This window comes from Trypanosoma cruzi, genomic scaffold (assembly GCF_000209065.1).
Source record: "Trypanosoma cruzi strain CL Brener 1047053516879 genomic scaffold, whole genome shotgun sequence".
NCBI lineage: Eukaryota > Euglenozoa > Kinetoplastea > Trypanosomatida > Trypanosomatidae > Trypanosoma > Trypanosoma cruzi.
In genome coordinates, this window is record NW_001849545.1 from 77,054 (window position 1) to 90,552 (window position 13,499).

General features: G+C 55.8%; 3 protein-coding genes and 2 pseudogenes across 3 annotated transcripts, besides 8 other annotated features; all 5 read left to right on the forward strand.

Annotated features, from left to right (window-relative positions):
* Positions 1-473: part of a mobile genetic element that runs on past the window's edge.
* Positions 1-13,499: part of a sequence feature (areas not merged during assembly with more than two copies in the genome that could not be assigned to a particular haplotype) that runs on past both edges of the window.
* Positions 639-1,199: a mobile genetic element.
* On the forward strand, positions 3,591-4,154 carry Tc00.1047053507085.60 (mucin TcMUCII, putative; the record flags this gene model as incomplete). The annotated part of the gene is made up of 1 exon (XM_811431.1): positions 3,591-4,154. One exon carries the CDS (start codon positions 3,591-3,593, stop codon positions 4,152-4,154), a length of 564 nt encoding a protein of 187 aa, XP_816524.1.
* Positions 3,982-4,042: a microsatellite.
* Tc00.1047053507085.70 lies at positions 4,715-6,235 on the forward strand (annotated as a pseudogene).
* Positions 5,032-5,151: a microsatellite.
* Tc00.1047053507085.80 lies at positions 7,514-9,946 on the forward strand (annotated as a pseudogene).
* Positions 10,150-10,263: a sequence feature (T-rich).
* Positions 10,598-10,623: a microsatellite.
* On the forward strand, positions 12,084-12,737 carry Tc00.1047053507085.110 (uncharacterized protein; the record flags this gene model as incomplete). The annotated part of the gene is made up of 1 exon (XM_811432.1): positions 12,084-12,737. One exon carries the CDS (start codon positions 12,084-12,086, stop codon positions 12,735-12,737), a length of 654 nt encoding a protein of 217 aa, XP_816525.1.
* On the forward strand, positions 13,084-13,449 carry Tc00.1047053507085.120 (uncharacterized protein; the record flags this gene model as incomplete). The annotated part of the gene is made up of 1 exon (XM_811433.1): positions 13,084-13,449. The coding sequence occupies one exon, from the start codon at positions 13,084-13,086 to the stop codon at positions 13,447-13,449; it is 366 nt and encodes a 121-aa protein (XP_816526.1).
* Positions 13,406-13,428: a sequence feature (AT_rich).

The following is a 13,499-nucleotide window of genomic DNA, read 5'->3' on the forward strand; positions in this document are numbered from 1 at the left end:
AACCGCCTAAGGGTTGTGTCGGTTGCGGCGGTGGCCTCATATAGGTGCTCGCTACAATAAGATCACGGTTCTGGCCCAGCGCGAATTGTACCACCACCACGTCGAGGCTGGAATCACGTTGAGGAGTGATGAGGGGCATACGCTTGGAGCGGAGGTTTTTCCGCACCAGCACCGCTGCAACACATTCCTTGCGGATACGTGATTGTGCGTGGGGCACATACTCTCCAGTATGCATGCTGGCGATCTGCTCCGACGACTTCCAGGTCTCCCGGATGGCTATCATGTCTGCTCCCTGTGCCATTAATGTTGCGAGTTTGGCCGGCGCCAGTGAGGGAACGGTCATCTGGAGTGCTGCCATGGGGCTCGGGCTCCGCTCAACGTCTCCGCCTCGCAGTAGCTTTTGCCTCTGTGCGTCACATACGGCACGCAGACGACACGTGTAGCGCTGGTAAGCGCCGACGAAATCGGGCAGCAGTGAAACCCGCTCGTCCGTCGCATCGTCTGAATCCCACTGCTGCGACCCCCACTGCCGTCTGCACACTTCGTGCTTGCGTGCCCCCTGGTGACCGGGATGTGGTTTGGCCCTTCGCGCTGTATGCGCTTGAATTGTCCTTTCGCGACTCTTCGCTTGTCTTGGCCCTGGCCCCGGCGGTGTATTGAATGCGTTGCTGCGCTATCTTGTACCCGCAGCCCGCTGCTCGCTCAGAACGATGAGTGGCACCTCCCTTGCTGACGGCAGCCTGCGAAGTTCCTGGGAAACGGGGGACACTACTCGCATCCGCAGACACGGGAAGAACGCATGCCGCACGGAGAGTTGTCGCCCCCTCCCGCTGCTCTCTGTCCTGCTAGGGGTGAGCGAGGGAGTGGTCCACCGCCGCCTGTCAGCGCTGCTGGCACGCCACGACGCACGGTCTCCGACGTGGTGACGCCTATTCGTGACAAAACGGCACGAGGGCTGAGCGAGCGCATCGCCGTGGAGTGTGGGTGTCGCAGGGCGGCGTCCCGCGCTGCACCGTCGCCGTCGCCGCTCTCTCGCAGTCGCGACCGGCATCTCGACTGCGTTCGACGCCGTTGACGATGGTCGAGTGCTGACCGAACTCGGCGACCTCCCGCGCCTGTGCTGTCGAGCCCAACACTGGTTGCGCAGCCACCTGGGAGGCGGCCGCGTTGGGGTGAGTGATCGCAAACAATATTTCCGACAGTAGCTCGCCTCAGCCGGGGCAGCTCACCGCAGCACGTGGACAACACTGGTACGAGGAACACTTGTTTAGACGGGTGTGAGCTGCTGCCGTGCGTGGTGCATGGACTATTTGATTGTGTGGGGAGGTGCGTGGAGTGACGAATACTTCTGTTTGGCGTGTCGCGGTGTGTTGGAATGATGTTCGGAAAACATGTGAGGGGTGTTGTGTGTAGTTTGTGTGTCTTCTCTGGTGGAGCCGACATGTGTGCGGGATTGTGGCATTGCTGGCTGACAGTTCCACGTCACTTTTCGGCATTCCTGGATGTGCTGAGGAATGACGGCTGGCGACCAGCGTGTTGGTGCTGCTGGTGGGAATAAGTACACGAGGAATTGGCCATTTTCTCTTTCCCATGCTGGAGCCGATGAACTGGCACGAGGGCACCGGCTGCAGGCTGCCTGCCAGCACGTGTGAGCAGCGGATCCATGCACACGCAGACGCTCGTCGCAAGAGCTTGTGCGATCACAGTGGCTTTTGTGGCGTGCTTTTGTGGTCGTCAGCCCGTCGGAGAATGTGTGAAGCAAACGGCTGACTGCACACGAGGAAAATAAGTGCGTGCACTGTGCCGTGTTTCGGCGTCGATGGCAGAGCGGCAGGAGGCCCGTGCTGACAACTGAGATCTTTGCGTGGCGAGGGATGTCGGTGTTGATTTTGGATCGTCGAGGGTGAAGTGAATTTGCTGCTGCCCGTGTGTGTGGCCACTCCGGCGGAGGGCGAACACAAAAGGGAGGGATGCAGGCGCTGCGTGTGTGTGCCGGTGCCATGCAACAACGTCACAACAAACATGCTGCGACTCGGTGACCCTCACATCGCTGTGGTCCCCACGAACAGCCCGGGCACGGCCCGCATCGATGCACTTAGTGGACGGAGTGAGGCATCTTTTGAGGCGCTGCAGGGAGCAGGATGTGTTGACGCAGCCACGACGTGCATGGAGTGTCACGATGGCACAGCCGTCTGTGGCTGGTGGAATATTTACTTCTCGGAGGCAACAGAGAGAGAGAGAGAGAGCTGCTGCTGCTGGCGTCGTTGCTGCCTTTTGTGGTCTCCCATGCCGATTATTGTCTGTCCGCTGATCATGGGTGGTGTGCCTCCACTAGTGACGTCGTCTGCAGGCATTCCACAGCACCAGCGAAGCACACATCATGTCGCATGCTTTGGCTGTGGGTATGGTGTCGTGAATGCAGCCGGTATTATTTTGCCCGACTCCTTTTCACTGCCTTGCGACAAATAGATGCGTCGCCGCCCGAGTCATTCGCTGCAGCTCCGTGTGTTGTACTGCCGGCACAATACTCTCGTGTTGTCTGGCGCCTGGCTGACAGTCAAGCACCACTGCGCTGGGACATGCAGGGATGTGGACTGCCGCTCACGGTGTTGGGCACCGCTGTTTGGATGCGGCGGCCACACGAGCGGATGTATTGTGGCGCAATGAAATGCGTGAAATACGCGGAATCACAGCGGCTGCAATAATATCGACGGTGTGGCACCACGGAATATGTGTGAGGGGTGATGCATGATGAATCAGAGTGGGCGGCATGCGAGGGAAGTGCACCGCGACGGAGCGTCGCCCCGCCCTCAGCCTGCAGGGGAATGTACGCCCACAAAATATATGTTCGAGGCACCACCAAACACACATGCCCTTCTGTGCAGCAATAAATAGGAGCGAGGGTGCGTTCTGGTGCGTGGGAGTCCACTCACATATTCCCATTTCCACCGCAATAAACGGTGAGGAATCAGGTGCCACAGCAACGAAGGAGGGAATAAAAACATCTATTGCAGCACTTTTACCAGCGAAAAGCAGGAACAACACAAATTGAATTATTGGCTGCACCAACACAATAAAAATTCACAAGAGAAGGAAACAGTTGTGCACACTGCGGGAACCCCAACACGCGATGCAGGCATGAAGGTTTACCCTCCGCAAAAACAATAACAACATATGCAGACATCTTCCACCCTCCAAAAAGAAACACAAATAAATGGCTGCTTTATTCCATTCCTTGCGCTTGACTTTGCGTGTGCTGCTGCTGCTGCGGTGGTGGCTGCGCTTCCCGTGGACCAACAATCCACGTGGTGTGCGGGGATCTATTCTTTTTCATGGCTACTTTGCTGTTGTGTTGCTGTGTGCGCTGCACCTATTCTCGTGTGTGCGTGCCGCTCCTGTTTGCTTCTCCCTCCTCCATCTGTGTGTTGGTGTTGCGGCAGGGCTGTGTGTGTGTGTGCCTGGCTGCTGCCCTCTTCTCATGTGTGTGTCTGCCCTCTGTGTGTGTCTGCCGCACCTCTCGTCTCCCCTGTTGCTCTCCATGTCCCTCACTGTGCAGATCAGCTCCACACCACTGAACGACCACACTCACGATGATGACGTGCCGTCTGCTGTGCGCCCTGTTGGTGCTTGCCCTGTGCTGCTGCCCGTCCGTGTGCGTGACAGCGACGGAGGGTAGCGGAGAACAAAAAGGGGCCAACGGTTCACCAACTGCTCTGTCACCGGGAGCAGGTGGTGCAGAGTTAACAAGTACTTCGACGGAGACAAGTTCAACAGGTATGACAGTTACGTTAGCGAACAAGGATCAAGTGCGGGAACCCGCTCTGGCAGGGAACTCAGATACAGGAGGTTCGGAGAATATTCCAAAAGAGGTACCAGGTGGGTCCGATGAGTCAGGGTCGCCAGGTGGGTCAGTTAGCCCAGCTGCAGCACCAAGTTCCGTGACAGCTTCTGTACCGGCACAAAGTCAGAAGGAAAATGCGCCAACAACAACAACCACTACGACGACAAAAGCACCAACTACCACCACCACTACGACAACCACTCGCGCACCGTCACTTCTTCGCGAAAGCGACGGCAGCCCCAGCAGCTCTGCGTGGGTGTGTGCCCCGCTGCTGCTCGCCGTATCCGCGCTGGCGTACACCACTCTGGGCTGAAGAATTGTGTGCGGGCTGTGCGTGCCAGCACTCAACCGCGGGGACTTGTGTGCGTCCACTGTGGTCCGATGTGCTAAACAGGATAAAATAATGATTGTGTTTTGCTTCACTTGCTTCCGCTGCCCTGCTGTGTGCTCCTTGCCGCTCCCCGCATCCGTCACGTTGAACGCACCCCAGACACACTCATGTGCATGGCACGCACACAACTGATTGCGTGGAGTCGCATTTGAGGATGGGTGCGTGCGCGCTGGAGCCATACTGTGCAGCCCTTTTTTGTGTGTGTTTACATTTTAACTTCATTGCTGTTCGTTTACCTGTGTTTTGTTTCTAATTGTTTTGTGTGTTTTTCTGTTTGCTTGCTGCGGGGCGTTGTGTGTTTTTGCCCTTTCACTGCTTTCAACTGCCTCATGGTGTGTGTGCGCTGCCGCTGCTGGGCTGCTGCCATTTGTGACTGTGCGGTGGCTGTGCGTGGTGTAGCGGCCGTGTCTCTTCTTCTGCTTCCGCTCTGCGTTGACGGGGAGTTAGTTTGTGCCGAAGGCTGCAGGCAAGTGACAGGAGTGATGGCGATGATGATGACTGGCCGTGTGCTGCTGGTGTGTGCCCTCTGCGTGCTTTGGTGCGGTGCCGGCGGGGCTGATGCGAGTGATCTCGGGAACAACGCAGTTGGTGGCTGCATGGCGTCGTGGGTGTTGAATGCGAATAAATCGTATACGCCGAGCGGATGTGACAAAACTGCGCTGACGCTGCCTTTACGATCTGTCTTGTCCATCACTGCCGTTGCAGCTTCGACTGACCCTTTGGTGACTGGTACAGCCGAAAATAAATCGGATTTGGCTCCGAGTTCAGGTGCTGATTTCGGTGGTGCCGGTTCTCCTCCTGGTCGCGGAGGTGAAGGTGGAGGCGGTAGAGACGACGGTGCTGGCGGTCCTGGTGGCGTTGGAGGTGCCAGTGGCAGTCAAGCTCGTGGCAGCAAAGCTTCTGTTGGCGGTGGTGGTGGCTCAAATGGAGGTTCTAAAGCACGTGTTGATGGCTCTTTGAAGTCCCCTGCTTCGGATGTCAAGTCCCCATCTCCTGTTCTCGGTGATGGTGGCAGTTCTCCTGGGGCTCCTACGGGAAGTGTAGGTTCTGACGGAAGCAAAAGCTTCATTTTGGGCTCCTTCTCTTCTGGTGGTCGCAGTCAACCTGATGTTGGCAGTCCAGGTGGTGATGCATCTTTGAGCGCTCCTGTTGCTGGTGGTAATTCCCCACCCTCCATCACCGACGAGAGTGATGCGTTGGAGAAGACCGGCGCTGCGGCATCCACAAAGGGATGGAAACCTCAAGAAGCAGGTGGGCAGTCAGGAGCAAATCGTGCACGGAACGAATTGCCCGAATTGTCGGCACCAGCGGAGTCAACACCCGAAGCACAAAAAGACTCTCCCAGTAAACAAGAAAAACCAGAAGGTGAAGCTGCTGGTAGGGCCGCAACTGGAGAAGAGAAACGGCGGAGTGACGCGGAGGCACAAGGTCCTTCCACCGTGATGTCCACCGCCAGCACCAGCAACGGTAGGAGAACGACCAACAGCAGTGGCAGTTCCGGCAGGAGGAAGCCCAACGGCACAAACAGACTCGCAAACTTTGACAGAAGAAAGGACAAAAACGCCACCGTCACCAAACAAAAAGGAGCCTGAAGAGACAGAACCTACTTCTGGAGATGGTGTGGCAGAGCAACAGGGTCAAGGCACAGTTTTACCGGATCTGAGGGGTGGACCTACCGGCAGCCCGGCGGAAGTAACGGCATCATCCATCTCTAAAAGTGGCAGTGGTGATGGCCGGAGTAGGGCGGATGAGAATGACGACAACAGCAAAGGGCCCAACCCCGGAGGGCCACACAACGACCCCGAAGCCAGTCATACCAACGTTGCGCCCACGGCCAGTGAGACAAAACCACGTACAGCGAAAGCAGCAGCTACCGCTCCAGCAAATGGTACGGCTACGCCTGGCAGCAGTGACGGCAGCACCGCGGTCTCCCACACCACCTCCCCTCCTTTGCTTCTTCTTGTTGCGTGTGCGGCTGCGGCTGCGGTGGTGGCCGCGTGAGAGTGAGGGAGAGAGAGCCGTGCACCGCCCGCACACACACTCGTCCTTCTCTTTCTCTGTGTGTGTGTCCCCTTGCATGGACTCTCGCCCTCACCTCACCCCACGAGGCACACAATAATGTGCCCATTGTATATATGCATGCACACCCATGCAGGCCCGTTGGTGCTCTCTTTTGAGCCACACGCACCGCTGCCGTCCTGCCTGGCTGCATGGGCGGAGCACCGTAACTGTTTCTGTTTTGTTTTTATTGCATTGAGTGGTCGACCTCTCTCTCTCTCCCTCTGTGTGTGTGTTTTGCTTTACGGGAGCAACGAGAGAGTGTGCGCTGGTCGTCCCACCTGTTGCTGCGCGTCCCCACTGCTGGGTGGACGCCCCCACGCTTCGGCTTTTGTTGTTGGTATTTTTTATCCTCTGCCTGTGTTGTGGTTGAGTGCACCCATTCCGCGGGCTGCATGTGTGTGTGTGTGATGATATGAGTAATTTGTGTGTGTGCCATCCGCCTCTCTCTGCCATTGCTTTCTTTTGGCTCTGTTGTGCCGCACAGCTGCTCTGCAAGTATAAAGGCCGACAATCACATGCACACACACGAACGCCCTTTCGTATCGTGCACGCTGAGAACGCAAATGATCCTGGCTGCGGCGGCCCTCACGATTGGGGAGGACGGGAGACCGCGATTTGCCTTTTTGACGCAGTTGTTGTGTTTGCGGCGTGCGGCCGGTGAGTGGTGTGGCATGGAGAGTGCCTGGGACAAGTGCGGACTGTTTCCTGCCGTGCAGCTGCACGTGCCGACGTGTCTCTCCCGCTGTGGATACGTCGGCCAGGGACTCTCCGGCTGTGCGGGGAGAGACAACAGTGAAACGACTGGCGGCAGCGCGTGTGTGCTGCGAAGGGTGGCTGCGCCATTTGGCATTCCGCTTTTTGTGTGTGGGCATTGCTTGGTGTGTACTGACGTGTGACGGACGACACACGCCGTGTCTTCTGCTGCTGGTGGTGACAGTCGCTCTGTTTTCCCGGTGCACTGTTCTTTCTTCTCCTGTGCCGTGTGTCTGTGCGCGTGAGTTGCTGTTGTGGGGATTGACTGCGGCGCGGATGATGGTGCCACTCACTATGGATGCTGGCGGTGCTTATTCCTTTACTTCTTTTGGTGGCTTTTTTCCTCTTTTTATTTCCTGCTCACTATCTCACGAAGAAGAAAACAAAAGCGCTAAACGCTACTGTGAAGTTGGAAGGCACTGAAAGGACCAACAACACGCACACACACCGCCCACGCACATATTTATATGCTCCCACGTGTTTCTGCAGTGAAGGCACCCCGCACACACAACCGTCGCCGCGTGACCGGATCCAGCGGAAGGAGGAGGGAAGGAAGAGAGAGTGAGCCGCGGAGGCCCAACACGTCCCGGCGTGTGTTTAATTCCGGCGTGCTGCTCCTTCTTGTTGTAATGATGTGCTGTGGCAGTGGAGGTGCAGCCGCTGTGGAGAACAGCGATTCAGTGGCGGATCCAACGTTTGAATGGAGGAGTATCACTGATGATGAGGGTGTAACTGTGGACTCGCTTCGTGTTCCCGGCCTTCTAAAAGTGGGGACTGTCGTATTTGCCGTCGCCGAGGCGCAGTGCAATAAAGGAGGTGAAGGCAGCTTTACAGGCATTGCATCCGAACTTCTCACGGATCCAACAGATAAAAACCGGTGGAATTACTGAATGAGGCCAAAAAGGATACACAAGTCCTGGAGGAGGGCGCTCCCGCAAAGAAAAAGAAAGTAGGTGTGAGCCGACCAACAACAGTTGTGAATGGAACTGATATTTACATGCTTGCTGGAAAATACAGCCGGACAGCAGCTGCTAAAGACGCTCAGGAGAGGGGCGCAGGTGAGTGGGGACTTTTGCTGGCGAAAGGGAAAGTCAGTGATGGGGACAGTGGCAGTAACAAAAAAATCCAATGGAATTTGAACCAGCGACTGGTCGACACTCTCTTTAAGCGCGAACAGGATTCCTTGATGCAGCTGGTTGCAGGCGGTGGATCGGGTGTTAAGATGGAGGACGGTGCGCTTGTGTTTCCCGTGGAAGTAACGAAGAAGGGTGAATCAGAAAACGACGGAGGGGAAGGAAAGAGTGTCTCACTGCTCATATACACTTCGGATACTTCGGATGATTCGAGTTGGAAGCTGTCGAAGGGGATGTCTGACGGTGGCTGCGGTGATCCCTCCGTCGTGGAGTGGGAGAAGGAGAAACTCATGATGATGACTGCGTGCGATGATGGCCGCCGCAGGGTGTACGAGTCCGGTGAAAGGGGGAGTCGTGGACGGAGGCACTCGGGACACTCTCGCGCGTGTGGGGCAACAAACACGAGGAACAGACGAAACGTGCTGCGAGCGGGTTCACCACAGCGACTCTTGGAGATGACAACAAAAAAGTGATGCTCGTTACTCTGCCGGTGTATTCTAAGGAGAAGGGCAGCGAAAACAAGGAAAAGAGTGAACTCCACCTTTGGCTGACGGACAATACGCGCATTGCTGATATTGGGCTCGTGTCCGAGAAGGACGAAGACGAAGTTGCCGCCAGCTCCCTGCTGTACGAAAGTGCTGAAGGTGAAGGTAATAATAAGGAGGAGGATAATTTGATTGGATTGTACGAGAAGAAGAAGAAGGGCGATGAGAAGCCATCACACAGTCTTTGGTCTGTGCGTCTGACTGAGCAGCTGAAGCGGGTGAGGGAGGTGCTGGCGACGTGGAAGAAAGTGGACGAAGCTGTCTCCAAGCTGTGCCCCACTGCAAGTGCTGCGAAGAGTGCCTTGACTGAGAATGACTGCAGCGCTGGGGAGATCACGGCTGGGCTGGTTGGCTTTTTGTCCGACAACTTCTCTGGGAACACATGGAGGGACGAGTACCTCGGGGTGAACGCCACGGTGAATCATAATGGTGGAGCTGAGAAGGCGAAAGACGGCGTGAATTTCCGGGGAGCGTGGGCGGAGTGGCCTGTTGGCAGGCAGGGGGAGAATCAGTTGTACCACTTTGCGAACTGCAACTTCACTCTTGTGGCGACGGTGTCCATCGACAAGGCGCCGGAGGGAGATAACCCCATTCCATTGATGGGTGTGCGTGCGGGCAGTAAAGGAGAAACCAAACTTATGGAGTTGTCGTACAACAGCGGAAAGAAGTGGAAATTGTTTTGCGGTGGCGACACGACCAATGAGCTCAGCAGCCATTGGGAAGCAGGGACAGCACACCAGGTGGCCATTGTGCTACAGAACGGTACCCAGGGCTCTGCGTACGTTGATGGTAAGCGCGTGGGTGCTGCGCCATGTGAATTGGAAAATGCGGATTCGGAAGAGATCTCGCACTTCTACATTGGAGGGGATGGAGACAGCGCAGAGGTCCGAGAAGTCGTGTCTGTGACTGTGAAGAACGTCTTTCTGTACAACCGCCCGTTAACTTTTTCAGGTGGGGATGCCGATTTGGAAGAGGCTCCCCACTTACCACCGGCAAATCCGCAACCAACTGAAGCCGTTCCTCAATCGGTGGAAGGGGATCAAAAGGCGATGCCTCCTGCGGGTAAGCCTTCTGAAGCTCCAGGGGAGCAAGCGACCTTGCAGCAGCCTCCAGAAGAGCGTGAAACACAGAAAAAAATACGACGGTGGGGGAATCTGCCACCACACAGCAAGTGCCGGCGAATCGATCGCAGGGAAGTGTGGGGAGTGCGGCGGCTCTGAACTCCCATGCCGTTGGAGGAGCAACGGGTGATGGCGGCACTGTGCGTGGGAGCGGACTGCTGCCATCGCTGCTGCCGCTTCTGTTGGGACTGTGGGGGTTTGCGGCTCTGTGAGGAGTGGCTGGCTGCCGCGTGGGTCACTTGCGACCTCCGCTGCGGAGAATTACTTTTCCCCTGGAAGGAATTTCTTTTCTCATAAAACATCTTTTTTGTTGTTGTTTTTATAAATTCTTTTGTTTTTGTGCACTTTTTTTGTTTTTCTTGTGTTTTAATGTTTTCTTTTTATTTTGCTCCTCCCATCCCTTTCTTTTTTGCTTTTGGGGCAATCACTATGGACGTTTTTCTTTTCTACTCTTCCCTCTTTAATTGTTTGTTCTGCACTCTTCCTGCGAGGGGTGCCGTGTGTTCCCGCCCAACTGCTCCACTCGCACACCCACCGACACGCTCACGACGACGGCCCTGTGCGCCTCGCCTGCTGCACGCATGAGGAGGGGCCGCGACGAACGGCGCGCTGCGGGAGCCGTGACGTGTGGGCGTGCGACGAGGGCCTGTGGGGCGGCGCACACATTTCTTCCCTCTTGTTTTGTTTTCTTTTGCGGCCAGGGCTGGCAGACACCCGCAGCGCCACACACACAGCCACACCCTGCCGCCGTGTTTTTCTTTTCTTTTTTTTTTTTTTTGCGCCGGCGCACCCTTCGGTGTCGGCCTCGTGAGCATTTCTTTTCTTCTCTGATGATTTTTTTTTTTTTTGCTGCGCTCACTCTCCCGATGGAGTGACGCGACTGCCGTCGTGTCTGCGTGCTTCTCTCAGCCTCCACACACGAGTGACTGTGCTCTGCGGGCCGCACTCACGCGCCGATGAGAGGGCTGAGGGGAGCGGCAACACGCAGATGACCGCATGAAATATAAACGATGTGCGGACACATGGAGGGTCGGACGGCTGAAAGGCATTTAAATATCTTTTAGTTTTAATTTGGGCAAAATATGCAGACAGTTTGGTGGGGCCACAAGGCAGCCGGCTGCTTTTTTGAATTTGTGTGGAACAGTAGTGGACGATTTCTTTTTCTTTTATAATTATTTTGTGCGATGGGGTTTGTGTAAGACGAAGGGGGTGGTTTTCTTTTTGTTTTGAATAAATATTGTGTGAATCGCCACTGCTTGGGCTGCGGTGCAGTCATGAGTTTGAGCGGTCTTCTTCTCGTTGTTTCCGCCACGCACCCTCGCTGTACATTTTTAGTTTTGTGCGTCTCTCCACAAACTCCGCTCCCTCTTTTCTAATTCTTTGCCTCGTGTTTCTGCAGGCACACACAACCACACACACAAGACGCACATCGCAGTGGATTTGAATTCCTCTTTTGCAGTGCATGCTGGCAGTTGCGTGTGGCGGCCGTTGTCTTCTTCTGTGGTCATGAGGAGGCGGGAGGGAGGGAGGGAGTGTGCAGCCCGAGTCTATTTTCCTGCGGGTGTGATGCACCGCGTGTGGCTGCGTTGAGTTGGGCTCCGTGTCGCTTTGAGGGCGGGATGGCTGGAATTTTGTTTCCGCCTCGTGGATGGATGAGGGTTCGCCTGCTCATTGTGTGACTGGTGTGGTGGCCGCGGGTTTTAGCCACTTCCCTGGGGCTGCGGAGATGAGCTGGGGGAGATGGTGGTGGATGTCTTCTCCTCCTGCATGGTGGGTGGCTGCTGGCGTTGTTTGCCCTCCTTGCGTGGATGCCGTCTCGTGGTGTGTGAACTGTGCGGCTGGGCCTGCTGTCCTCTCCTCATGTTGTCTGCTCTCTCTCGCTGTATCCGCTGTGCTCCGTCCCTCTCCCTCTTGTTGCGTTCTTTTTCCTTCTGCCTCACGGATCGGCTGACTGACTCCAGCGACTCCACCACGAGTGATGACTGCGATGGTGACGGTGCGGCGCCGTGTTGGTCCTTGCGTTCTTGTGCTGCTGCTCGTCCGTGTGCGTGACGGCTGCTGGGAGTCCTGGACATGTATCTGGTGCTGCGGATGCGGTGGTTGTGCCGGTGGATGTGTCATGCCCTCAGAGTGACGGCAGCCTGAGCTATCGCTTGTGCGTGGGCGTGGAGGAATTGTTTCGCTGCCAGTGCCGAGGCTCAGCATGAGAATTATACGTTCAGTGGCTTTGATGTGCACATGCATGGCAGGAATGGTGAGCTGGGTGCTGTGTGCCATGTGGCCAATGCGGCGCACACATGTAGCAACTGTGCAAGGAAAGAGGAAGGGGCCACCGTTGCCTTCACGATGAATGTGACGACACATAAATACGCCGGCCCTTATGAATTGTGGCGGCGTCAATTTCCCCCCGATGGAACCATCCATCCGCCCGCACGGAGCAGCGATGCTGACCAGACGGGCATCGGTCAGTTGCCGCCACCCCGTGAAGAGAAGGACGACACAAAATCTGGTGGGACAACTGCGTCGCAAGTGACTTCTGAGCCGTCACGTCAGAACGAGGATCGGCGATGGTCTGCGGCGGCTGACGGACCCAACACCGTCGATCCGAGTCCCGCATCCAACGCGGCGACCAACACGTCCGAGACGAGGCCTGAGTTTGCCACCAATCCGAGCGGAGTGATGGTCCCGAATGCATCCAAGAAGAGGCCTTCCTTTGCCAACGGTCCGAGAATAGTAGCGGCGTCGAACGCATCCGGGATCGTTTCTGTCACTTGTGGCGGCAGGGAACACGTTTCCGCGGATAACACGGACGAGGTGAGTGAGCGCGGCGCCACTGGGCACAAAACTCCTTTCTTCAGAAAATGGCGCTGCAGGCAGTGGATTTGTTGCTGAGGGTGATGCGGGCGGATTGACTCAACGCCATGCCTCTGGACACGAAAGCAAACCCCTATTACAAAAACTCACTGCGCAGTATTCCGGGAGCGGTGTGGGTCTACACGACTGCTTTGCCCAGCGCTGCGACGCGAAATTGACACTGCGAGAGTTAACTGTTTCCAGCACTGCGCGTGTGTGCGTGTATTGGGCGTTGCTGCTTTTTATTGTATTGTGTGGGGTTGTGGCAGTCTTGTGAGCCAAAGAGTGTGGAATTGCGAATTCTCACGGAGAACATGTGCCGCGTTCCCTGCGTGATTTCTTTTAATATTTACATCTTACTGTTGTTTTTTGTTGTTTTCCTGGAATGATAAGTATCCTTGCTGTTCCTTTATTTAATAGTTCGTTCCTGCCCACCGTCATGAGTGACGTGATTCCCCTCTTTCTGTTTGCTGTTTTGTTGCCCACACGCGGTGCCGGCCTCATTGCTGTGCGTCCCACGGAATGCACGAAGGGAGGAGTGGAGGAGCAGGCCGGATGCCGCATGAAATGTGAGGGATGTTGTGTGGGCTGGCGGAACAATAACGTGGTTTTCTTTTTTCTTTTTATTGCTGCAGGCATTATGAACATACAGAAGCACATGGTCGTTTTTAGCTGCTTGGCACATGAAGTAAAAGTCCTGCCGAAAGAATTTTATTTATTTATTTATTTTGGGAGTCCCGCTGGAATCTAAACCTCGGTTGTTTTTTATATTTCCGTTTTGCGGGGCGTTGTGTGTTTTTG